The 25200-nt window shown below is 32.6% G+C and overlaps 3 protein-coding genes across 4 annotated transcripts in view; 2 read left to right on the forward strand and 1 right to left on the reverse strand.

The window, feature by feature from the left end:
- The window catches only part of LOC125862027 (uncharacterized), an 8916-nt gene extending 4085 nt beyond the window's left edge, over positions 1-4831 (reverse strand). The window contains exons 1-2 of the mRNA XM_049541999.1: positions 3559-4831; positions 3395-3460 (exon numbers count right to left, since the gene is read on the reverse strand). Of these exons, the coding sequence (XP_049397956.1) occupies positions 3395-3460; positions 3559-4712 (1220 nt within the window). The 5' untranslated portion in view covers positions 4713-4831. The remainder of the gene's footprint in view (positions 1-3394; positions 3461-3558) is intronic.
- A 7988-nt stretch (positions 4832-12819) lies between these two features.
- Positions 12820-18756, forward strand: LOC125862026 (COP1-interactive protein 1-like). Of its 2 annotated transcripts, none has more exons than XM_049541997.1 (2): positions 12820-13002; positions 16513-18756. In XM_049541997.1, the coding sequence occupies exons 1-2, from the start codon at positions 12900-12902 to the stop codon at positions 18741-18743; spliced, it is 2334 nt and encodes a 777-aa protein (XP_049397954.1). In that variant the 5' UTR covers positions 12820-12899; the 3' UTR covers positions 18744-18756. The 2 variants fall into 2 exon arrangements, with proteins under 2 accessions (XP_049397954.1, XP_049397955.1); XM_049541998.1 differs by lacking the exon at positions 12820-13002 and adding an exon at positions 16026-16133.
- An 847-nt stretch (positions 18757-19603) lies between these two features.
- On the forward strand, positions 19604-21102 carry LOC125862033 (uncharacterized). The gene has a single exon (XM_049542008.1). The coding sequence runs from the start codon at positions 19604-19606 to the stop codon at positions 21065-21067; it is 1464 nt and encodes a 487-aa protein (XP_049397965.1). The 3' UTR covers positions 21068-21102.
- Positions 21103-25200: the final 4098 nt, after the last annotated feature.

Below are 25200 nucleotides of genomic sequence, written 5' to 3' on the forward strand. Positions count from 1 at the left end.
GGGGGGGGGGGGCCCTCCCGTCTCCAACCTTGAATGAGATACTTTCCGCAAAACCATCCCTTCATGATATTCCTCCAAAAACCGCAACCGAAAGGCAAAACAATATCTCTAGTTTTCCAACCCCCTTCTAAGACCCCATCTACTTATAAGTTGGAGTTCTGAACTTAACAGTTCGATTACAAAATTCAACAACCATATCGTAGTTAACTTAAAAGCATGCAATTAATTGAGGAATATTTATTTTCAAACAAGCCATAGAATCCTGTAGCCTCGTAATCAGGGAAGAACAATCTAGATACAAGAGGAGTGAACAGTTTGTAAGCCTAGATTACATTTGTCATCACCAGAAACCTAGTACCACCATATCACAACATTTAGCCCTCCATCCAGGACAATCAGAATTAAACTGGATCACTAGAACAACCAAATCTTTTCAAAATGAGGACATCTTACAAGGAATCAGCTTGAGGCACTCCCTAACGAAATCCAAAAGGAATTTGTAACTGTTTATGTGTCTGGATGACCTTAATTCATGTAATATAGGTCACACGACAACAAAAATCAACTAGAAGACAGGGAAAGGAACTAAATATATAGACGTGAGAACTTTTTGAGAATGAAACATGAGAAGAATTCTGGTGGCTTAATGCAAGAAAGGAATCCTAGGAATCAAATGCTTTGCCCCAAATATTTTGTGCAATGCACATTGGTCTCATATTAACTCCCATAAAAGAAAAGACGGTATCATATTAACCAAAAATAGATCTACCCTGTGCACAGTATACAACATCTAAAGATGTCTCACAATCTCAACTGTATTATTCCTCACATCTTCATTTGATGGTTTTTTAAGACAAGTAACAGTTCTATTCAATAAAAACTTAGCCACCCCAGAAAAAGGTGCTAAGTTGGAAACTTTACAAGCATCGAAAAGGTACTTAAAACATCTTCATTTGATGTTTTTGATCATTTAACACANCTCGCATCCTCATTTGATGGTTTTTTTTAGACAAGTAACAGTTCTATTCAATAAAAACTAAGCCACCCCAGAAAAATATGCTAAGTTGGAAACTTTACAAGCATCAAAAAGGTACTTAAACCATCTTCATTTGATGGTTTTGATCATTTAATACAAGTAATGACCATTTAGTAAGTAGTAAGTACTCTAGAAATTAACTGATTCAAAGAACCGATCAAATGAAAAATGTAATTACTTGCAAATTGATCATGAAAATACATGTGGAGCAAGACAAATAAATGAAACAGAATGAATACTGATAAGTTATTTTTATAAGGTGGAGCTCTGGCTTTAATAATTTGACAAACCCCTGCCTTGTGAAGACAGGGAGGTGGTTTCGAAAGACCCTCGACTCAAATAAAACAATTCAAAGTAGATTTGAAAATAAGAAATACAGTAGTGAAAAACCCATGTTAAAAATACTAGAGAAAAGAACAGTTACAACAATAAATAATATAATACCGAAACAAAGGAGACAAGTAGTGGTAATAAAAATCACGGAGAGAAAATAGAAGAAAAGTAACAATAACACTAGTAAGAAAAACTAGACCGCGCAAGACTGTCTGCTAACCTCCTATCCCAATCCCTGACCTCCACACCCTCCTATCTATGGTCATGTCCTTTGTAAGTTGCATGAGTGACATGTCCTGTCTAATCACATCTCCCCCAATGCTTCTTTGGCATACCTTAATCTCTCCTCAGACCCCCAATATCGATCTGGTTTAGCAAATTTACCAGTTAATTCAATTTTATAACTACCAACTTGAAAGGGGTAAAAAAACAGGTGTTTCCCAAAGCAATGGTTGGTCCCTCTATACTTGCTCCAAGTTTGTACATATTTCCAGAGAATATTCACGTTATGGATTTAAGTGCTACTAACATAGAGAATACTAGAGCATACAACATTACCCACCCAAAGCATCTTAGTCTCAATGAGTTCACCCAAAAAACTGAATGTTCAAATAGATCGTTATTTCTAACCATCAACAATCCCCTAAAACTCATAGATACCATTTGCTTGTTGTACATCTCTTCTTAAAATATCATGAAGTGAATGCTGCAGAAAGAGTGCACTTCAGTAAATTTCTCCAAGAGCATGGCAACCCTCTCCCCTCAAGAGGTACTTTTGAAAACACTGCAGCACTGTGATTAAACATTAAGTACTTCTGTTGTTTTAAACATACAGGAAGGTAGCTAAATGGAGACTGACTCTGACTCATTGACTGGGCATCGGACTTGATTGAGTTAAGGGTACTGGGCTAGATGCAGATCCTTAGTATTATCACCCTAAGCAAGGTACTGGGCTAGATGCAGATCCTTAGTATTATCACCCTAAGCAATAGATATGAGCTCAACTATCAAGTAGTAGGGGTTTAAGAATGCAAAATATCTCTAAAGTAAGTCAATTCCTTCCAACTTGTACTCATTTTGGTAACTGAAGCTACTGGTGGCCTCATTAAGTTGATGCAGAAACTCTGTCCAGACTCCAGACTACACAGCCAGTAACAGCATTCAAACTAATTAAAAACAAATATCACCATATTCATATGATTTGGGCGCATTTGGCATGAAGGGAAACAATCCTTCACCTTGAAAATTATCTCATGGATCATCCTCCAGTGTTTAGTTGGGTATAAAGTAAGTGAAATATAATATACAAGGTGGAGGGTGGGATATGAGGATAATGTTCTAATGATAATTTTGGATATTAAAGATTGAAAATAATGTTTCTATGTTAGGTTAAAGCAAGAGATAAGTAGCATGAGTGGGGGCATTGATAAAGAAAAGTGATTCCTGCCCCCCTTAGGTGGAAAATAATCAAACACTGGAGAATGATTTCATCTCGGAGAAGTTGTCAGTCGAACCTAACACACAAGAAATAGGAAAAGTCGACTTCCTATCACAAAACCAGTTGTTCACCACCACTAATCAAAGTCACTGAAGGTAACCCCAACAAAGACCAACTCAGTACTTATCCACTGCAACTAAATATCATATAAAACTGCAGAATCAATAAAACTCACACCAAGGAACCCCATTTCTACTCAAAGCCTGATGGAATTAAGGCTAAAATTTGAAACTAGCAACTAAACAACTGAAAGAGAACCCCTTAGAATCTTAAAGTTGGGAATACCGCAGATGATGGATGCATCGAGCTCAAGAAGGTTTGGGCTGCACCAAGAAAATTTCTTAGGCCTTGAGACAGAGCACTCTAATTAAGGAAGAGATAATCTGGATACAGGGATAACTGCTGTTCGTAAATCTAGATTATGTTTGCCATTACCAGTATCAAAGACATAAAGCATAATAAATAATACAGTTCATAAACCAAATGAGTTACGTAGTGATATTTCAGTCGAGACAACGATATCCTACCTGTAGACATCTCTGGTCCTTTCCATGTCTTCTGCATCAAGCTCTTCATATAATGCATAATTAATCCTAAAAAGCGCAAAGTCAGCCAATGAACATAATTGCATGGTAAGGTATCCAAAATAGAACTAAAATATCACATTCAAAGTAGAGGTTGTCAAATTTACCATAAGTATATGTATCGCTGCCAATATCGCTTCTCTTCAGCAGGAGGAACATTAGCAATGGCTCTCTCATAAACCTCTCTAATCCTCTCCTTATTTCCAACGCTCTCTTCCAGCCGAATATAATCAAACCACGTGTCATAGTTACGTGGATTCTTCCTTACTTCATCCTCATACTGAAACCTCCTTTTTCCAACTATAGCATCCTCAATACCTTCTCTATCACCATACTGCTTTTCAAATGCCACAAACTTCCTGTACAAATCTTCAGCTCGCCCTTTCGGTATGTGATCAAGTGCAAACTTATATATGCACCTTGCCCTCTCCGTCTCCTTACACTTCTCCTCAAACTCAGCAAATGCCACAAACAACTGCTCAGCTTCCTCATCATCTGCCAACTTATCCACAGCCCTCTCATAACAATTCCTCGCCCTTCCTATCTCCCCATTCTTCATCTCAAATTTCGCAAACCTAATCCAAGCACTAACTTTCGGATGACACTGCACAAATCTCTCGAAAATCGCTCTTGCCCTCTCTATTTCATTATACCTTAACTCAAACTTAATATAAGACAACCACCCTTGCTGATCAGGCATCCAACCCATCCACCTCTCAAAAATCTGTCTAGCACCAGCCACATTACCTAACATCTCCTCCATATGAATATACTTGTACCATAACTGATCAACCCTCGGCAAAAGAGTAACAGCTCGATCCCATACATTACGAGCATGATTAACAAACTTATTCTTCATCTCCACATCAGCATACTTCAACCACATGGTATGGTCACGGTAATCCACTTCAAGTGCACGTTCCCATATAGAACGAGCACGTTTGAAATCCTTTTGTGATTCTTCCCATTTAGCATATTTCACCCACACACTCTTGTTCCACCGTACACGGCTAATTAACGCCTCGAATTCCTTTCGCTTACGAAGACGGTAATCAGCAAGCTCTGTTGGATCAGTGATTTTCTGCTTGGGTGGCCTGATTTCAGCCTCTTGACGTTCCCTAGCTTCCCGGAGGATTTGCTCGGCGGTGATTTGGATTGGAGCTGGGGTTTTGTTCTTCACCCGCGTAGGTCTAGGAAGCTTTACCTCCGTTTCCTTGCGAGTGAGATAACCTAGACTTGGGTCTGCATCTCTGGAACCCATTGGAAGAGAAACTGATGACTAAACGGAGTGAATTGAAGCAATTGAACGGAATCTATTTCTAGGGTTCCGGCGAGGAGAGGAATTATTTTTTCCTTTTTTCTGCTAATGGCGACGATTGGGGGTAAGGTGTAAAAGGCATAACACTATTCTCGGTAGGACATAATTTGCTAAATTTATTTATTTAATTTTATATAAGTTAAAGTGCGTATTTGTGCACAAGAATAAGAACTAGTTTGGATTGATTTAAAATAAAAATAGTTTTTAAATTAAAAATAAAATCAAACTTAAATGACTTTTAAATATAAAAAAAAAAGTAGGAGAGGCCTACTTTTGATTTTTAAATTATTTTTAATCTTGTCAAATATTTCCAAACTTATTTTAAGTTATTTTTATATTTGTCAGACACTTTCAGAAGTAAAAAAACCGACTTAATAGTAGGTTAGACCAACTTTTAAGTCTCAAATTCAGTCTTGAATTTTCATATGTGGCATTAATAGTTCCTCATGTTTGTAATATTGATTACTTTTGATCCTCCTCCAAAATTTTACCTATTTTTTAATGTCGATTTTGTTCATAATTTTATGTGTTGAATGCTCAATCGTCTTTTTATATATTTAGGAGAAATAATAACTCCAGGTAGAGAAGGTGAGAAGAACACCTTGGCGAATTTTTTTTTTGTACTATATATTGCATATGAAATCGACGTGATTAACCTCTCGTTATTAATATTAGCTGCAATAATATTTCTACTAAACAAAACAAGGTGTTCTTCTTCTCACCTTCTCTCACATGTAGTTATTATTTCTATTAAATATATTAAGGATTTGTTTGGAAAGTCACCATGTAATTGGAATTATTAGTATTCTCTATCCCAATTTATGTGACACTTTTCCTTTTTTCGAGAGTTAAACAGTTTAGGTTTGACCAGAAATTTGTGCATGAAATTTTCAGTTGTTTGAAATGAAATTATATATTTGTAAACTATGTATAAAATACTATAAGTCACAGTAATTGATAATTCAAAATGTTTCTTACGGTCAAATATAAACTTGTTTGAATCTTGAAATCTGAAAAGTGTCACATAAAATTAAACAGAGGGAGTAAATTATTAGGGTAATAATTAACAACCTAGTAATTACATTGACATGTTTGTTTGCCACAACGTAATTACAAGGGTGTTGTTTGGTTGCACAAGTTTAATCATAAGGTTATATTAAATTTTTAAAATAAAAATTAATTATCTAAAATTAAAAAATTTATATTAGACAAATAAGAGATTTTATAAATGATATTAAATTGAATATTTAAGATGCATATTGTCGTTTGAAAATATATTAATTAATAAACATATGTTTTTAACTAATCTTATAAAAATAATTGATCTATATTTTTCAATTTAGTATATTTTAATTAAATTAATCAATAAAACAAAAGGTACAAATTTCTACGAACATCATGAAATGCATGTTTGACAAAAAGATTAATATGATAAATATAATGTCACAAAATTTATAAAAACATTTGACAAAAAGATAATCTATCAAGTCTAACTAAAAAAAATAGATTGCAATGTAAAATATCGAGTCAACACTTCTAAAACAAATGAAATTGAAAATACAACATAAGTTCTAACTTCTAGGTTCAAAACAAAAAATTTAACATAATACTCTTACGTTAAATTTCAACATAACATATATAAATATGATTTAAAAGAAAAGAAAAATGTAAGTCCATAACATTATTCAACAATGAATTCTAATTTAATTTAAAAATTAGAATACTAACAAAATTATACTAATGAAAAAAAATAGATAATACAGAAAATTGCATGGAATCACATGAAGTAAAAGTTGATAATGAGAAGAAAATGAAATATAAATAATAAAAAATATATTTTTATACATAGAAAACATTAGAATAATAAAAATAAAAAAGAATTTAATAATAATAATAATAAAAAATTAAAATGAAAAAATAAAAGGAAGAAATTAAAAAATTAATTAGCTTGTAATTACACCATATAATTACCAGCAATTCACAGCCCCCTGTGAATTGGAGAGCGTAGTTATTCTTGCCAATTACACTCAATTACCTGTTTATCAAGTAGTTAGCTGACCAACCAAACATGTCAGATAGTGTAATTACATTTAATTACACCAAATCTAATTACCTGGATGGCTTTGCAAACAATCCCTAAAAGACGATTAAACATTCCATACATAAATTGTGGATAAAATCAATGTTAAAAAATAGACAAAAGCCTGAGTGAGGACCAAAAGTGCACCAATATTGCAGACATGAAGAAATATTAGTGCTCTAAATGAAAAATCAAGGATAATTTTGAGTCTTAACTCAATGATAAGGGACTATTTTGAGCTTTTTCTCATTTGTATACATTGAAAGTTGGAGGGCATACATGTCATTTAAGGCCAAATTAAAAGACACATTTGTGCAAGTACAAGTGAGATATTTTATCTGATAGGAAACGTGACGTAAGTCTCAAGATGCTGGTGTGTGAATCTTCAATTTTTAATATTTATAAATTAACATAATAAAAATTACAATAAAAAAGTATAAAATTACATATAAAACAAGAAAATATAATATAAGTTGAATGTACATAAAACTGCTCATCTAAAAAAGTTAATCAATTTTTTTTTAAAAAGTGAGTAAAAATTTATAAATTAACTTGAAAAAAATACGAAGAATGAACCTAAAGTCAGTAAATTAGACTAGAATAAGTAATGAAAAATGATGCGTTTTTACTCCATAGTTTACTTCTTATTCAGAGAAAGACAGAGAGAAATGATTTTTTTTTAAAAGAGTAAGAGTAAAAGATATTAAAATTTAATAACAAGTTGAATTTTCTATTATTAATTTAAGGGCTTATTTAATTATTTTAAATTTAGGTATAATACACATATGTGCCTTTTAATTTAACTTCATTTTACATTTATGCCCTTCAACTTTTGATGTGCTAAGTAGAGACTCAAATTGTCGTGTAGAATGTCACGTAGGATGTATGTGTCTATTTGTTTCACTTTATACAAGTTTAAGTATCTATCTATGCATATCCAAAATTAGAGGGCATAATATAAGTTACGACCAAGTTAAAGAGCACATTTATGTATTATACCTTAATTTTAATTAGGAGTGCTTTCTAGGCTCACACCCAAACTCTTCCAACACCTAAGCATACGTCCAAACTGATATGTGAATTATTGATCCACATGATATTAACTCGGTTTTTCAAGGGGTAAAGTCAATTAAGGTAGCTTTCTACTTGGGCTCTCGCGCATTGTCCATGCGTTGCACTGCTGCTTTTGCTTAGCACACCCAAAAAAAAGTACGTCCAAATTGACGGGGCTTACGCCTCATGACATTTTCGGCTAGATTTTGCTCTAAATTTTCTACTTTATCATAATTCTATTATCATTGTGTATTACTTCTAAAATATTTTTTTATGGAAAATGTTTCCTTGTTGGAAACAATTTCTTCCATATTTGGTTAATCGTTTTTTGGTACTTCATTTGTTTTAATTTATGTGACATTTTTTGTTTTTCGAGAGTAAAACAGTTTATGTTTGACCGGTAATTTATGCATGAAATCTTCAAAAAAATTTAAATGAAATTTATATATTTATAAACTACGTAAAAAATACTATAAGTCACAATAATTGACAATTCAAAATATTTATAAGATGTATGAAAAATTTACGGTCAAAGATAGACTTGTTTGAATCTCAAAATTCGAAAAGTGCCACCTAAGTTTGAGTAAATTTTAGGTTTAGCAAACATAAAAATCATATTTGTATGTTATAGCTATAGTTTGTATAATTGTGCTCCATAACAAACTTTATGTTTGCTATGACTATTAATATGTATATTTCGGTATACATATACAAAGGAATCAATTGTATAATCTGTTTCGGTATACATATACAAAATAAATCAATTGTATAAAGCGAGAAAAACAAAAGAAAACTGGGTAGTGAAAGATCTGCATTTATATAATTATAAGTGTATAGGACGAAAATATATGTATTTGTATTTGTATATACAATTTTCTCTTGCTTTATACAAACACAAACACAAATTATACATTTGTGTTTGTATAAAGTGAGAGAGACGAGTGAGAGTGGCGAGCGAGATTCTCTAGGGAGAGAGGCGAACGAAAAGATATGTATATATACAGTTTTCTCTCACTTTATACAAACACAAACACATTTTATATATTTGTGTTTGTATAAAGTGAGAGAGGCGAGAGAGAGAGACTGGCAGCGAGAAATTGAGAATGGTGAGCGAGAAATTCAGGGAGAGAGGCGAATGTCAACTGTTTGCTACGGGTTACAATAAAATCAAATTGTGATTATAGTATTTAATTTGAATTAATAGTTTGTTATTTTATACAATTTTTCCCATAAATTAAGACGGAGGGAGTAAAAGTTTTGGACTCCTACAAATAAATGATAAGTCTTTAGATAATAACAACAACAACAACATACCCAGTGAAATCCCACTAGGTGGGGTCTGGGGAGGGTAGAGTGTACGCAGACCTTACCACTACCTCGTGGAGGTAGAGAGGCTGTTTCCGAAAGACCCTCAGCTCAAGTACATCAAATCCAAGTAAAAGGCGAGGAAAATAGTGTATATAACATACCATCCAATACGAAAGATAGTATATAATCAACATAATAGCAATCGCAATATAGTCGTTTAGAGAAGGCATACTACATAAATATGCCATTTAACTTGATCTCAACTCACATTTATACCTTTCAACTTTGAGTGTGCACAAACAAACACTTAAACTTGTATAAAGTCGAGCAAATAGACACACATGTTCTAGATGTCATCCTACATGATAATTTGTGTTATACGTCTATTATGTCACGTAGAACTCATGCGTTTCCTTGTTCAATTTTATACAAGCTTAAGTGTTTACTTGTGCACACACAAAATTAGAGGGCATAAATGTGCAATGAGGCCAAGTTAAATGTCATATTTATGAATTATGTCCTTAGAGAATTTTGCTTAAGAGGAGATTATTATCTCGATAATTTTAATAATTTCTTTATATTAGTTTCTGAGGTCAAATGGGCAGCTCAAACCTAAAGTCACTAAATCAATGACTTTAGACCCTTGAAAAATAAGGTCGCAAAATTATTCAATGTTAATTGATTTGTTTAATAGTTTGTTGTTAATCTTTTACCAATTATTAAGAACATATTTTCAATTTTTATTATTCTGTTTAAATATAATTGATGTAATTATAAATTAAAAGTTGTAGGAAATCAAATTTGTAGTTAATTTCTACTTCTTAATTTGTTTAATTTACTTCAATTTGAATCAATCATATTTTAACATTGAGTTTGTAAGATTTCTTCAATTCTTTGAGGTGTCTTCTTAGACATTTCAAGCTCAAATAAATTATATTATCAAATAATTAAATTTAAAAAGACATTATCTTAACTTTGAATGTCTTCTAAAGTGTAACAATCACCACAATATTGATAATTTAATACACAATTTTTAATTAACGTAATACTGAATATTATATAAGTAAAAATGATACTCTACTTAGCATACTCAATTAGGAAGTCTAACTCTGTTTTTAAATACTTCTACTACTTTTAGAATAATTTGATAGTTTGTGTAATAATTCATTCAATTGAAAATTTTCTCAAAACTATAATCAATAAGAACTTAGATAAGATATAAACATTTGTAGTGTTATATATCGTATAATCATTTGTATATGTCTATTTGTATCTTATGAATTATTACAAGAATATTATACTGTCAATTGCAAAAAAATAAAAATAAATAATTATCAAATTATAATTGACTATTATGTATTTTAAGAATTTATAAGAATAAAAAATATATAAAAAAAATTATTAAACAAACCTATTATTTGTATATATATATAATTTGGCTTTAGGTTTCATATTTTATTAACCCTGCTAAGTCAATTAATATCATAGCATCTTTTTATAGTTTTTCTTTACATCTAATTTATCATCATCATATTTTGCAATTATTAGCTTTCGCATGAAGTTCTAATTGTTTCGCAATGTCTTACAAGTTAAAATTTCTAATCATTTAGTTCTCAAAAATGTAATTTCTACGATCTTATTTGATAAATATGCTAGTAATCTTTTGTTCCATATTAATTAATATGTCAGACATTTGAAGTTGTAATTTGTAAAACATTGGTAAACAACGCACGCGCTTGGGGAAGGGCATAAACATGGTAATATGGACCATTTACTGTTTTAAAGGTTAGAGATGTTTTATCTCATTCATTGATGACCATTCTAGATGCATATATCTTTATTTGCTTTTTGATAAGTCTGAAGCACTAGCTAATACATTCTTGAGAACGGTAACTAGGTGATTTTTGTTGCAGTATTTAACCTGCCTTAGGAATCAGGATGAGACATGAACTTACTAAGCTCTTTACCATTTAGATCTCCAGGATATTTCAGGGCGAGTGTTGTCATAGTTGTGACCATCTTTGATATTATGTATATTTAGTCTCTTTTTTCTATCTTTGATCATCCGATAAATGTCGGTGACAATATGTAGTCTTTTCCTTCATTCTATGATCATCTTAGAAATATTTTCAATGAACTGGAGGTTAGTTTTCAAGGACTCATGAGAGAAAAAATTCTCATAATAGGCAATAGTAGCTTCTGTGATTATTATCATCTTCCTCTATCCACTGATTGTCTTCACATTTGATTCTATGAATATTTAGTCTCTTCCTTCAACTTTTGATCATATTTTGAAATATTTTGTCTCCTCTCCACTTTAGTCTGGCTGAATGTACCTTTTTCATGTGCATGGTTATTTTGTTTAGAGTTTGTTCACTTCATTTCTTTAGTTGGCATTATCATCTGATGTATGAAATACCATGCACCCATTTAGCCCATAGAGAATCCTTATGCATCACCAGTTGCTAACAGTTTACCCACAAAAATAAAGTTTCAGTTCCTGTATCCCTTAATTATGTTCAGCCCTTCAGTGCACTTGGGTACATAAAACGTGTCCCATGCTACCAGATTGACCTTCTTCCTTTCCTACGTGCCTCCCAGAAACTTCCTACACCTCTGATCCACCTCCTTCAAAACACTTTGTGGCAAGATGAATATAGCACCCTAAAAGTTATGAATAGAGAACAATACATCATTCACCTTTCTCTATTTTCTTAACTTTGTGATCTCTACCGAAACAAGATATGTTACTAATCTTTTTTTCTATATGCAGGGGATTTGAAGTTGTGTTCTGCAAAAAGTTGGAAGATGCCGACCTAAATGCCTGGAAAGAGATTGCGGGCGGTTATGGAAGCATGTGAAAGAACTCACACACCGATAGTAAATATGAATCCCTTTGTTGCTCTACCTTCCATCTTGGTGATGATTGATGAGTTTAATCAAGAATGACAAATGGAAATAGTCCACCGAAACGATGGGACATATATCTTTTATGGTTGGTATTTGTTTACTAACAAACATCAGCTTAAAACAGGGGATCACATCATGGAGGTTGATAAGTGATATAATGGATAATAAATTTCATATCACAGTCCAGCGGGACAAAAGTTATTCGGGGATATCAATTAATGGATAATTTTTTATGGTAATGTTTTGTCAAGGGATAATCGTACTTGTTGTTCTGGTTTGTAGTCTATATTTGGAAAAAATAGGAATACTAGTTGCTTTTAAGTGATTTGAATAATAGTTTGGACTGATTCTATGCTATTACAAACTATAGAGGAACTCATTCATTAGCTTCAATTAAAACAGAGAATTTCTGTTGCTGCACCACATCTTTCTTCTTTCATGTTAAAACGAAACGATTACATACAAATAAATTGACAAGGTACCAAAATTCTCAGTTATTACGTTCATTCAACGTGGTGGAATTGCTTTCATACTCCATAGTTTTTTCAGAACAAAGGTCATTTTAAGCCAAATCGAAGCATTGCATGAACAAAGTTTTATTGGATGCTAAGAATGTTGGTGGATTAATATCAGGACAGTTAAAATTGTTTCTGAATTTACATGTCTAAATGCCTTTGCTCATGGGCTATTGCGGATCCTGGGTGTCCTTTGTCTCAGATGGATCAGCCATTTTGACGCTAACAGTCGGTCAATCTTAAGCGGTACTTCCCTTTGAAATAATGGAAGCAGAGATGGCGAAACAACGTTTGAAGGGTTCCATGAAGGCTTTTCAGCGTCATATGGATCCTGAAAAAGAAGAACAATTGAAAGGCATAAAAATAGGTAACTATTTCACTTGAAAACAACCTCAGTCCTTACAATGACATAAAAATCGTGTTGTTGCGCCTAAGGATGGAGTAAAAAATTCCACAGAAATCGAAGAGATTTATGTCATATGTCAAGCAGAATTTGAGCATGAAGAGTCCATTGGGACACTTGGATGCAGACACGAATATCATATGGACTGCATCAAACAATGGTTACTGAAGAAAAAAGATTGCCCCATGTGTCCAACTTGTATTTTGCCCTGAAATAAATAAAGATTGTTTTATTATGAAATTTTGTTGTAGTAATCTAAAGTTTCGATCGATTCTTGTTTGTGTATATTATAATACTCATTTCATTAAACCTAATTAGTAAGACAGTTAGTTGTTCTAAAATGGATGTAACACACTATACTTTTTTGATTCATATAAGAACAATTTGTTTACTGTCTACGATATTGTTAAGAGACCACCAATTATCATATCATCTATATTTAGTTTATTAGGTTTTGGGCACGTGCGTTACACGTGTGTCCTATATAAATAGTATAGATGGCATGAATCATAGTAAATATAGAACTAATGCTCATCAGCTTCATATATTCAAGAACAACGAACCCCACAATTGCTAGTTTGTTAAGACTTAAGCCAATTGTGATAAGTTTTGTAGTGGATTACATGATACTCAAAAAGTGTAGAGAATATTGATATTTATTATACACCATTTTCTTAACTCCAACTTATTCTATTCTTTGACATTTCCGAAAAAAGGTGATCTCTTTCCATCTAAGTATCTGTCTAACTTTTGGAGGACATGGTTATTCGATATCTTGTTCTATTCCTTGTGTTATTTGAAATTTTGTTTTGATACCTGTATCGGTGAAAGGTAGCAAGTATGACACAAAATGCCCAAATATTAACAACCTCTTGGAGCCAACACAATTTAACTGAGAACATAAAACAATGAATGCTAAAGAATCTATACATCTAATATTAACATAAGATGTGAGCAGCTCAACCCAAATTATACCTTTAACATGTGGTTTTTTCACTCATTTCAGCACTAATTGGTTCAACAACTCAATCTTTTCTATCCCCAAACAATACTCAAAGATGAAACTGTCAATCAAGAGACAACTATTAAGTAGAGTCTGAAACATGCTTTCGTCTAATAAAGCAATCAGACAATATGTCAATTGTCAGCTCTTCATCTACTTATGCAATTTCCACCCAACTCCTTGTATGCTTTCCTTTCCTTTCCTTGTGATCATGTCTCGATTTTTAATAAGCGATTCGAAATATGAAAAGGTAAATGCAGTGAGAGATTCAACCTGTATTTATTAACACTATAATTTTCTGTCAAAGAGGAAAAGTCCTTCGCCCTACCTGGCTCCGTTTTTTACGGTATAAAAATCCCTATATAAAATAATACTCACACTATACAAACAAATTCTAACTAGATATAAATTATATATAAATGCTAAATAATAAATCCTAAACAACTTAGATTCCTAATTTATTTACTATATTATTATGTATTAGGACTCTTTTGTTTAAGGATGAATTATTCATCCTTCTAAGCCAACTATCAACCGTTCTTTATTAAATAATAATTCATTTATTCGTACTATATTAAAAATGGAATGTCCTATAGTTAAAAATTAAATTACTGAAATATTTTTTAAAATAATATATTTATTTTACTAATTAAAAATTAAATAAATTCCCAAAATTTATAAAAAAAAAATAGATAAACTATTGTTTCATAAAACGTTAATTATTAACATTTTATGGTCCGTTAAATATGTCCGTTGTCAATTTTATCAGTTGAATCTTATAGATAAAATAATGTCTAATACGTTACTGTGAAATATATTTATGATGATTGATGACTAATAGCCATAGAATATCATGGTAGAAAAAGTAACTGAAATTTCCCCTTAGTTTCAAGATACTACACATGTTAAGAAAACAAATGCAAATGGCTAATATTCATCTATTTCCTCACAGTTTTTCAGGTAAGAATTTGCAGTTTTTTTTTATCTTTTTGTTCTGCATTTTCTATGTTGTAATGGACAAATAAAGATAAATTTTGGATAATCCTAATGATTAATGAGAGATTATGTTTGTACATCCATGAATTCAAATGTTAATTACGTTAGATCTGTTCATGTACGTATCAGAAGCAGTTTCTCTACCTTCACAAGGTATAGGGGTAAAGTTGCGTACATGCCATGCATCCTCCTCAGATGTACCTCACTTGTGGGATTACATTGCGTATGTTGTTGCATTAAATTAGAATATGCATGGATGATTAATCAGAAAATTATTCAAAAAAAAAAATTCTGTTTGGATTTTCTTCCATGTATATTACTATTTTGGACCATGCAAATATACCAAACAAATCATTTATAGACTTGAAATGAAATCCTCAGTAATGGAAGCAATCGTCCCTACCGTCGTAAAATAAGAGCACCCTAGTGCACAAAGTATTTTGCGTTCAAGGGATAATTTTCTATGTTATTAGCTGCTGGAATTGAGTTTTGGTCTTCCTATTAGCATGCTCAAAGATTATTTTGATAACCTATAGAAATTGTTTGACTTAGTTTGTTTTTTTGCTTATTCTGGTGAAAAGTGATCAGAGGGGAACACAACGTAGTGCCAATGACCAACGTGTTCAACTGAATCCAATAATTTTTATTTAGAGCACAACAAATATATGTGAAAATATACTAAATTTAACAATTCTAAGTTTTGAACCATAAGGGGTTCAGTGATGAGAATATAAATTGAAATCATCAAATTTAGATTTTGGATCCGTCTCTGCCGTTGATGTTATATGTTAGATAGTTTTTTCAGAACAAAGGTCATTTTTAGCCAAATCAAAGCATTGCATGAACAGAGTTTTAAGGTCAGGACAGTTTGCACATTATCTAAATGCCTTTGCTCATGGGCTATTGCAGATCCTGGATGTCCTTTGTCTCAGATGGATCAGCCATTTTGGCGCTAGCAATCGTTCAATCTTAAGTGGTACTTCCTTTGAAATAATGGAAGCAGAGATGGCGAAACAACGTTTGAAGGGTTCCATGAAGGCTTTTCAAAGTCATATGGATCCTGAAAAAGAAGAACAGTTGAAAAGCATAAAAATAGGTAACTATTCCACTTGAAAACAGCCTCAGTCCTTACAATGTTATGAGGGGTTGTGGTTTAGCTTATTAGAGGCAAATTGAGTACAGTTTTGAATATTACCTACTATGATTTGTTTGACTTGATCCGAGGGTCTTTTGGAAACAAACTATTAGTTGACATGTTTTCTTCATTGTCGTCTTTTCTTTTCATTACTACTATGATTTGTTAGACTTGATCCGAGGGTCTTTTGGAAACAACCTCTCAACTTCCACTAGGTAGGGGTAAGGTCTGCGTACACTCTACCTCCCCAGACCTTACTTCGTGAGATTTTACTGGATATGTTGTTGTTGTTGTTGTTGTTGTCGGAGTCGTAACTCGAAGAGTTTGTTCTTTATTGCAGGGATTGAAAACAAGGTAAAAAGGATTGTGAAGCTGAGCAAGAGTATGAACAAAGGAAGTAGAGAGGGGAACATGAGGAGAAGATCAGAACTTATCCAACTTGTTGATGATCTCCACAAACAATACCAGTCCCTCTATGCTAAGTATGAAAATCTCAAAGGAGAAGTGAAGTATAATCTTTGTGCCAAAGCCGGGGACGATGCTGCATCTTCATCTTCTTCAGTTTCAGATTCCGAAGCATATCATTCCCCGTGGCAGTTTGCTGGCGAAGGCAGCTCATACTTTCCGAACACTACAAATCACGAAAATGCTAGTTTGGACTTGGATTCATTACCTGATTCACCAACATCTTCTGTCCAAGAACCAGAATCTCGAGATTTTTTCAAGGACTTGAACAATCAAGGCACAGAAAATAGCATGACAGACAAGTTGATAAATAAATCTGCCTGGTTGAAGGAGAAACTAACAGAAAAAGAAGAAGATATCTTGTCTCTTACCAAGAAATACGAGGTTCACGAGAGTGAGAGATTGGCTGAGATAAAGACATTAGAGGATCAAATTGCTATGATGAAGATTGAGCTTGAAACCTCATGTGTACAAAAGAAAGAACTCGGAGAGAAGATTACGTGCAAGTCCAATGAATTTAAACAAATGGAAGCAGCATTTCAAGAGAAATCAGATCAATTTTCTAATCTTCTTACAAGATTTGAGGAAAATCAGACCAACTCAAAGTCGAAAATTGATGATCTAATGGCACAGGCAAAGTCTCTGCAGCAAGAGTTGGACTCTTTACATACTGAAAGGAATGAACAGCTCAAGTCCTTCAACAATCAGAAACGCGAGCTGGAGTTGTCACTGGAACAGAAGTGCCACGAGGGAACTGTCGAAGTAAAGGATTTAACCGAAAAGATTAAGTTTCTGCAGCAAGAGCTGGAAGCCACGAGTCATCGTAAATCAGAAGTAGAAATGTCACTCAAAGAAAAAAATGAAGAACTATCCGAATGTCATCTCCAGATTGAAAATCTAAAAGAGAAACTAACAAGCGCCTCTTTGATTGAGAAGGAGACATTAAAAGAGAATGAAGGCTTACAAGTACATGTAAAAGACTTGAAATTGGAGGTAGACTCACTCTGCAGCCAAAAGAGTGACTTGGAAAAGCAAATAAGGGATATAAACCGAGAAGCTTATCGTTCACAGTTAGAAAAAGAGGAGCTAACTGATAAGATGAAAGAATTGGAAACCATATTATTAGAGAAGAAACATGAGCTGTCAACTCTTCAAAAGAAACATGAGGTCTACGCGAATGATATGTCCAATAAGATTTCATCTATGGAAACACAAATCAACACTCTTCAGCAGCAGCTACGAACCGAGGAAACTGAAAAAGTTCTATTGCAGTCACAGCTTGAGAAAGAGAAACAGAACTCTTACAATAGCCTTACTCATATGGAAAAGAAAAACATCGAATTGACCACGAAGATCACAGATCAGGAGAAGTCAATAAGAGAAAATGAAGATATTATAAAGAAGCTGAATGAGGAACATAGACAAATGAAGATCAGGTTAGAAGATTCCAAATCAAATTTGCAAAGTGCTGAAAGGAAAATTGAAGAAATGACCGAAGATTTGCGTAAGAAGTTTGAAGATGGTTTGAGAATCTTGAGCAGGAGGATCCGTGTGGCAGAACAAATGCACCTTGAGAACAAGGAGTGGTATCAAAAAACAAGAGACTCGTACGAGAAAGAAAATAATGATCTAAAAGAGAAAAATGCAAGGCTACAAGTTGGGGTTCGAGGCATTAAGGATATAACACTGACAGCAAACGATACGTTGGCTTCACTAGACACAGTAGCTCTAAAATTTGAGGAGTGTACTGGTCATTTCTTTAATCGAATGTCGAAGGTTTCTTGTGAGCTGAAATTTGTAAAAGATTGGGTTATGAGGAAAAACAAAGTAATAGTACATGTACAAGATGATCTAGACTGCTTACTTGAACAGTTGGACGTCAAGGAAGCCGAGATATTAGTTTATAGAGAGAAGGTTTGGAAATCAGACAATAAGGTTAGAGAATTGGAAAAAATGATCAAGGAAAAAGATGATAGTACGTTGGCTCTCAAGGAGGAAAAGAGGGAAGCTATTCGACAATTATGTATCTGGATTGATTACCATCGAAGTCGTTCTGTTTATTACCAAAAATCACTTTCTGTCTTTGGCAGCAGAAAGAACCTTTAGGATTCTTCATCAGTATATAGTTGTATGTCTGTCAAAAAATCATGATCAGGGTGGAACAACTTCGACATGTTTAGTGTAAGTTTTGATTTCTCTTTTGTTGTTATAACAAGCAGTAGTAGGCACTTGTGAATTATCATCATATTTAGACAACTTCTCATATGTCATGGTTGTCCCTTGTACATATGAATGTGTGATATAACCAAATTTGTTATTAGTCAATACAATCCTATTTCTTACTCTATGTGCCACAAAATTGTTTGGCATCTTACGCGGCTGGAATCTGGATTAGTTGGGGTCGCAATGCAGATAACCAGAAACCGAGTGGTAAACCAAGAAGAATTAGACAATACTTTATTCTGTTGCTGTGACTGTTGCTTTAGCTTATTCCTAATACTGAAGACTATTATATTTTTTTTCTGTTTTGCTCGAGATTTGTGACCTTATAATTTATTAACATGGATTGAAAGTTGTGCAGATTATACAAGCAACCAATTTAGTCAACTTAAATTGAGGAATTCTAGATATGTGTGAGTATTATTTAAAATTAAACAAGCTCACAATCATGTGCAGATCTGTGTTAGATCTCAAAAGAGAAATTCCGTCTGTTTCAATTTGTTTGTCTGGTTTTGACTTGACGCGGAGTTTAAGAAAGTAAAAAATTGCATAGATAGCTTCTGGTCTTAAACATGTCACGTGGAGAATTGTCATAAAAGGGAGAAGGCGTTATTTTTGAAATGGACTAAAAATGGAAGTAAGACGAACACATTGAAACGGAGGGAGTACAACTTAATAAAGAAATGAATCATGGTACTTTTTTCTTTCTTCAGAAAAGGAATTGAGGTTCTTGGTATTGACCTGTCATGGCAAAAGATCAAACTGGTTTTTCCAGTTTTCGATTTTGTTGCTGTATTCTTGTTTTTCTCTTTGCCTTGTCATCCATTCCTCTCCTCTACTGGTCTTGTTTCTTTGGTTATGGATATTACTATATCCAAACGACAACGAGCAACGAAAACAGATCAACTAATCTACTAAGATTCCCGAAAGCTTGGAATCATCTTGACTTTTCATCACAACCACCTCAAAAACTCCTTAAAATTGCTCTGTTTGTCAAGAAATGGCCAGATGAAAATCAAGCTGGAGGACTTGAACGACACGCCTTAACACTTCATCTCGCCTTAGCCAAACGAGGCCACGAGCTTCATATCTTCACAGCTTCATCCTCAAACTCATCACTTCCTTTATATCCACATTTCCACATCTCGAGGCCTACTGCTGCCGGATATCTTGACCAAGCTGTTGTTTGGAAGCAATTTCAAGCAGAAAACGCGACAAAAAGGCCCTTCGATGTGATTCATACAGAGAGTGTAGGCCTCAGGCATACTAGATCAAAAAACCTGAAAAATCTTGCAGTTAGCTGGCATGGTATTGCCTATGAAACTTTACATTCTGATATCATACAGGAGCTTCTCCGAAATACTACTGATGATCCTGTAAAGTCACCTGCTTTGTCTGAAAGAGTGAAGAAGGTTATTGAAGAGGTAAAGTTTTTCCCAAATTACGCTCACCACGTTGCCACGAGTGATCATGCTGGAGATGTACTTAAAAGGATCTATATGATCCCTGAAGAACGCGTTCATGTCATACTAAACGGTGTCAATGAGGAGATATTCAAGCCTGATGTTTCAAAGGGCAATGCTTTTAAGTCCAACCTTGGAATCCCTGAATCAAAATCCCTAATCGTGGGGTTAGCCGGGAGGTTAGTTAAAGATAAAGGACACCCTTTAATGTTTGAAGCCTTACAACAAATTTTCAATGAGAACTCAACATTCAGGGACAATGTCATTATACTGGTTGCTGGAAATGGTCCATGGGGTACTCGATACAAAGGCCTCGGATCGAATAATGTGATGGTTTTAGGACCATTAGAACAGGATCAACTAGCAGGATTCTATAATGCAATAGATGTATTCATAAACCCAACATTAAGAGCTCAAGGTTTGGATCACACACTATTAGAAGCCATCCTAACAGGTAAGCCTTTGATGGCAACGAAACTCGCCAGCATTACTGGATCGATCATCGTCAGCCAAGAAATGGGGTATACATATGCACCTACAGTAAGGGAATTGAAGAAAGCTTTGTATAAGATTTGGGAGGATGGAAGGGAAAGTCTACAGAAGAAAGGAAGATTTGCTAGAGAGAGGGGTTTGAAGTTGTTTACTGCTACCAAAATGGCTGCAGCATATGAAAGGCTTTTTCTTTGTATCTCAAGTGATGAAAAGCAAGAACACAACTATTGTATTTACCAACCTCAGTTTAATTGATGTGGTCTCTGTTAGGATCAAGCGTCAAATGCTTACCATCATGTCAAAAAGTATAGTTCATGCAACAAGTTGCTTTTGGGAATCAAGCATTTACCATCATGCCAAAAGTTATAGTTGATAGCAAGAACTAGCGCAACGTTATTTTTCAATTAAGTTCACCAAGTAAGCATCATGTTCGATTAGGCATGATGTGGCGTTAACCAAAAATCTAAAAGCTATATTGATAGAGAGCTGTGAGGTTTCCATAGACGTCATTTTTTGGTTTTTTTTTTCACTCTCTGTCCCAATTTATGTGTCACTATCGCTTTTCAAAAGTCAAACATTGTAAGTTTGACCAAAAATTTGCGCGTGGAATCTTCAACCTTTTTGAAATAAATTTATATATTTGTAAACTATGTAAAAAGTACTATAAGTCACAATAATTAGAAATCCAAAATAATTAAAAGATGTATGATAAATTTTTGGTCAAAGATAAAATTGTTTGAATCTCGAAATTCGAAAAGTGTTACACCAAAGGGAGTAATTATTTTTATTTTGAAGAAGTATGCATTGTATTTGTTCCCAGTTAAGTTATTAATTAAAGTTTCACCAAAACAAAAAAGTTATTAATTAAAGGGATGCTATTCTTTTAATTGCTTTGGGTATATTTGCAAAAAAATATTTTATATGCTCATCTATTTCTCAGAAGAAGTCGTGTAATTTTCTTAAAGATCGTTGTGAATTTTTTGCCAAATTAGATGGAGTATGGAAGATTAAATTGTTTTAATCTTGATTCTAGCACAAGCTGATATTTATATTCCTCATAAAAGAAATTTAGGAAAGTTGACCCCCTTAATCAGGGGCGGCGGCTCAAGCATATTAGTAATTTAAAGTCAAAATCAAATGGAGGTTTTAAATTTAAATTGTTACTAATAACTTTTATATAACTGATTTCTTTTGATATTTTTTTTTTCAATTGATAATATAACCATTCTTATTTTATATTATCTTTCATAAGATACAATATTCTAAATATATCAAACTTCTTCTAGTAAATTCTTTCATTTTATATCAAGAGTTTACTTTTTCTACTAATAGTATTCCATTAAAAAAAAATATATATATAATCAATTATTGTTAAGAAATGAGGACTCTCAAATTTGGGGGTCTAAAGCACGTGTCTTTTTCTTAACACGGATGAGCAAGGCCCTGCCATTAATGCGCGATAGATATGTAATATTCTTTCAATATGTATTGCGAACACTTTCAACAACAATAGTACTATATATCTTATTAGCAAAATAAAAATGACAAAAAAACTATTACGTTCTTAAAAATCTTTTCCTAGTAATGGTCGGTACACCAATTATACCGTATTAATGCACTCTATCAAACGAACCCATAATCGCAGAAATCAGCTTCCCATTCACAATAGCAATAAGTTGAATCTTGACCTTGTAAACAATAATGTTCATAAGGGTTATGACCATGGGATATTTTAGTGCACTCTGTTAGGCATATTCTTGATTGTGATTCAACTGGACAATCAATTCCAAGTACTAATCTCTCACAAATATTTACTAGGGCACCCTCAACTGAAATCATACCTTAAAAAAAGATTAAAAAATCATTAGAAATGCCAATTTAAATAAATAGATACATAAATAGATTTGACTTCTTTAACTATTAATTTATCCTTACTCATCGACATGAGTCGAGGATCTGTTGAAAACCGTCTCTCTACCTTTATAAAAGATGGGAATAAGAACCTAATCTCCTTACAAAGCTACTTGTGAGATTCATCAAAAATATTTGTTGAATTAAAATTTTATAATTACACGTGATTTAACAAATGATGAAAATAAAAACTATCTTACAAAAAAATAATCTTGTAGGGTCTCGAGAGTAGAGTGTGGTAGACCTTATCAGTATCTTTACGAGGTAGAAAGATTGTAAAATAAAAACTATCCTACAACAACAATAGCAAAAAACCTTGTGAAATCTCACAAAGTAGGGTCTGGAGGGTAGAGTATGATAGACCTTATCACTATCTTTACGAGGTAGAAAGATTGTAAATAAAAACAACAACAACAACAACAACAAACCTTGTAAAATCCCACAAAACGGGATCATCTAGCAGAGTAGAGTGTAGCAGACCTTATCACTATCTTTATGAGAGGTAGAAAGATTGTTTTTAAAAGACAGCCGGCTCAAGCAAAATCAAAACAGTAATTAAAAGAAAAACACGATAGTATATATAAGGAACCATAACAATAACAATAAGGTGCAGTCACCTAAACACAGTAAATCACGATAAATAAAAACTAAATCTTAGCATATATACCTGAGGTGAGAAAAAGAAAAGCTATTAGGATGAAACATGTTGCTAAAGCTTGCTTCATTTTCAATTTCTGAACTCTTTAGACAATTGATTTTTTTTTCCAAACTTGTACACTTCTATTTATAATAGTGAGTAAAAAAAAAATACTCCTATATGTCTTCAATTCTATATATGGTAAAAAATTCATATTACTTTTGACATATTTTAAAAATAGAAGGACATTAATATTAGTGTACCTATTAAAGATAAAATGAATTCCACTTGCCAATAATTACATGGATTGTACTAATGTAGAGATCTCAAATTTTGAATCAAATTGTAAAGATTTTGCCATTTTGAGATAATTATTATTTTTATTACCTAAATTGAATAATAATGGGCAAAATGATATTTAGATCTCTTATTTTATCACTAATATCATATAAGCAAAAACAAAGTAAATATAAGTACATAATATTTTCACCTATTTTAATCCTTTTTTGAGATTTCAAGTTGTAAGTCGCCAATTAAGGAATGTTTATAATAAATATCATTACTTCTGATTTATATCAAGAATAAAAGATTTATTAACTATACTTTCTTGATCCATATTATGTGGTGTTTTTTGCCTTTTATTTTATGTTTAATAGAAAATAAACCAGTTTTTACATAATCAAAAAGGTATTTTCTTTTTTCAACTATACCTTTAATTAGATAAGTAAATTTTTGCAAAACCAAGAAATCATATTAAAATAATATTATTTAATTAATGATAATTTCGTGTAAACACTTCCAATTTCTTGAAATGAAGAATTTTTAAAAAGATGTGTCCAAACTAAAAACAACAAATAGTATAAATCGAAGAAAGTATAACAAATAATTTAGAAAGTAATTAATTATTCTTCTATTAATGGATCAATTTTGATCCTTATCAATTTAATCCTCCTTCTCTCTCATGGTTATAATATCATTATATTTCTAAATTAGCAATCAAAAGGAACTATTTTGGTGGAATTGGAAAGAGAGGATTTTAATATATCATCATACTTAAAATATTCAGATTTATTAATATAAAATTTTTGAAAAATTATATTCTTAGATACAAACATTTATCATACAAATTATACGTTTAATATTATATACCAGCAATACTTTCAAAATAAAATGTATATATAAACACACACGATATACATTATACCAGTACTAATATCGTGTATATAAGAAAAATTTATTATTACTTTCTATGATTTATACCGTGTATATTACTACAACCTTACAATTATGAGGTTATATTCCAGGCTTCCATCTGTGTATATACTAAAGGGCTTCTTAATTAACTATATAGACAACAACGAAAAATTCAATAGAAACGTTTATATGTATATATAATGCAACAACATTGTATAAATGGTATTGGTGTATAATCTGCATAGAATGTATAATTATGTATCAAAGATGTATATATATTCCTATACGTTTTTATACAATATCATGTAAAGAGTCCTTGCGTAGTTTCCCATTGAGATTGGTAGGAGAGTAATCCTACCTATAAAATTAAGAGATGATGGTGTGATTATTATTGGGAAACGAACTAATACAAATAATATATGGTCAAAATAATGAAAATAAAATTGAAAAATAATGACACTAAGAATTCTACGTGGAAACCTTTCTGAATAAGGGAAAAAACCACGGTCCAAGAGGAGCAACACACTTTTCTTCTTTCTCATTCGGAAGGCTCAGTCGCACACCAACTGATATCACAATAGCAAGAAATTTAAGTTTAAGGCCTCCATTTGATTTTGACTTTAGATCAATATCTCAATAAATTGTT

Source organism: Solanum stenotomum, chromosome 4, assembly GCF_019186545.1.
Source record: "Solanum stenotomum isolate F172 chromosome 4, ASM1918654v1, whole genome shotgun sequence".
In the NCBI taxonomy this organism is placed as follows: Eukaryota; Viridiplantae; Streptophyta; class Magnoliopsida; order Solanales; family Solanaceae; genus Solanum; species Solanum stenotomum.

Excerpts from the sequence above, each read along its gene's own strand:
- LOC125862026 (XM_049541997.1), top strand. The coding sequence starts at position 12,900 with ATGGAAGCAGAGATGGCGAAACAACGTTTGAAGGGTTCCATGAAGGCT. Across the intron at positions 13,003-16,512 it reads ATTGAAAGGCATAAAAATAG|GGATTGAAAACAAGGTAAAA; the intron begins GTAACTATTTCA and ends TCTTTATTGCAG.
- LOC125862033 (XM_049542008.1), top strand. The coding sequence starts at position 19,604 with ATGGCAAAAGATCAAACTGGTTTTTCCAGTTTTCGATTTTGTTGCTGT.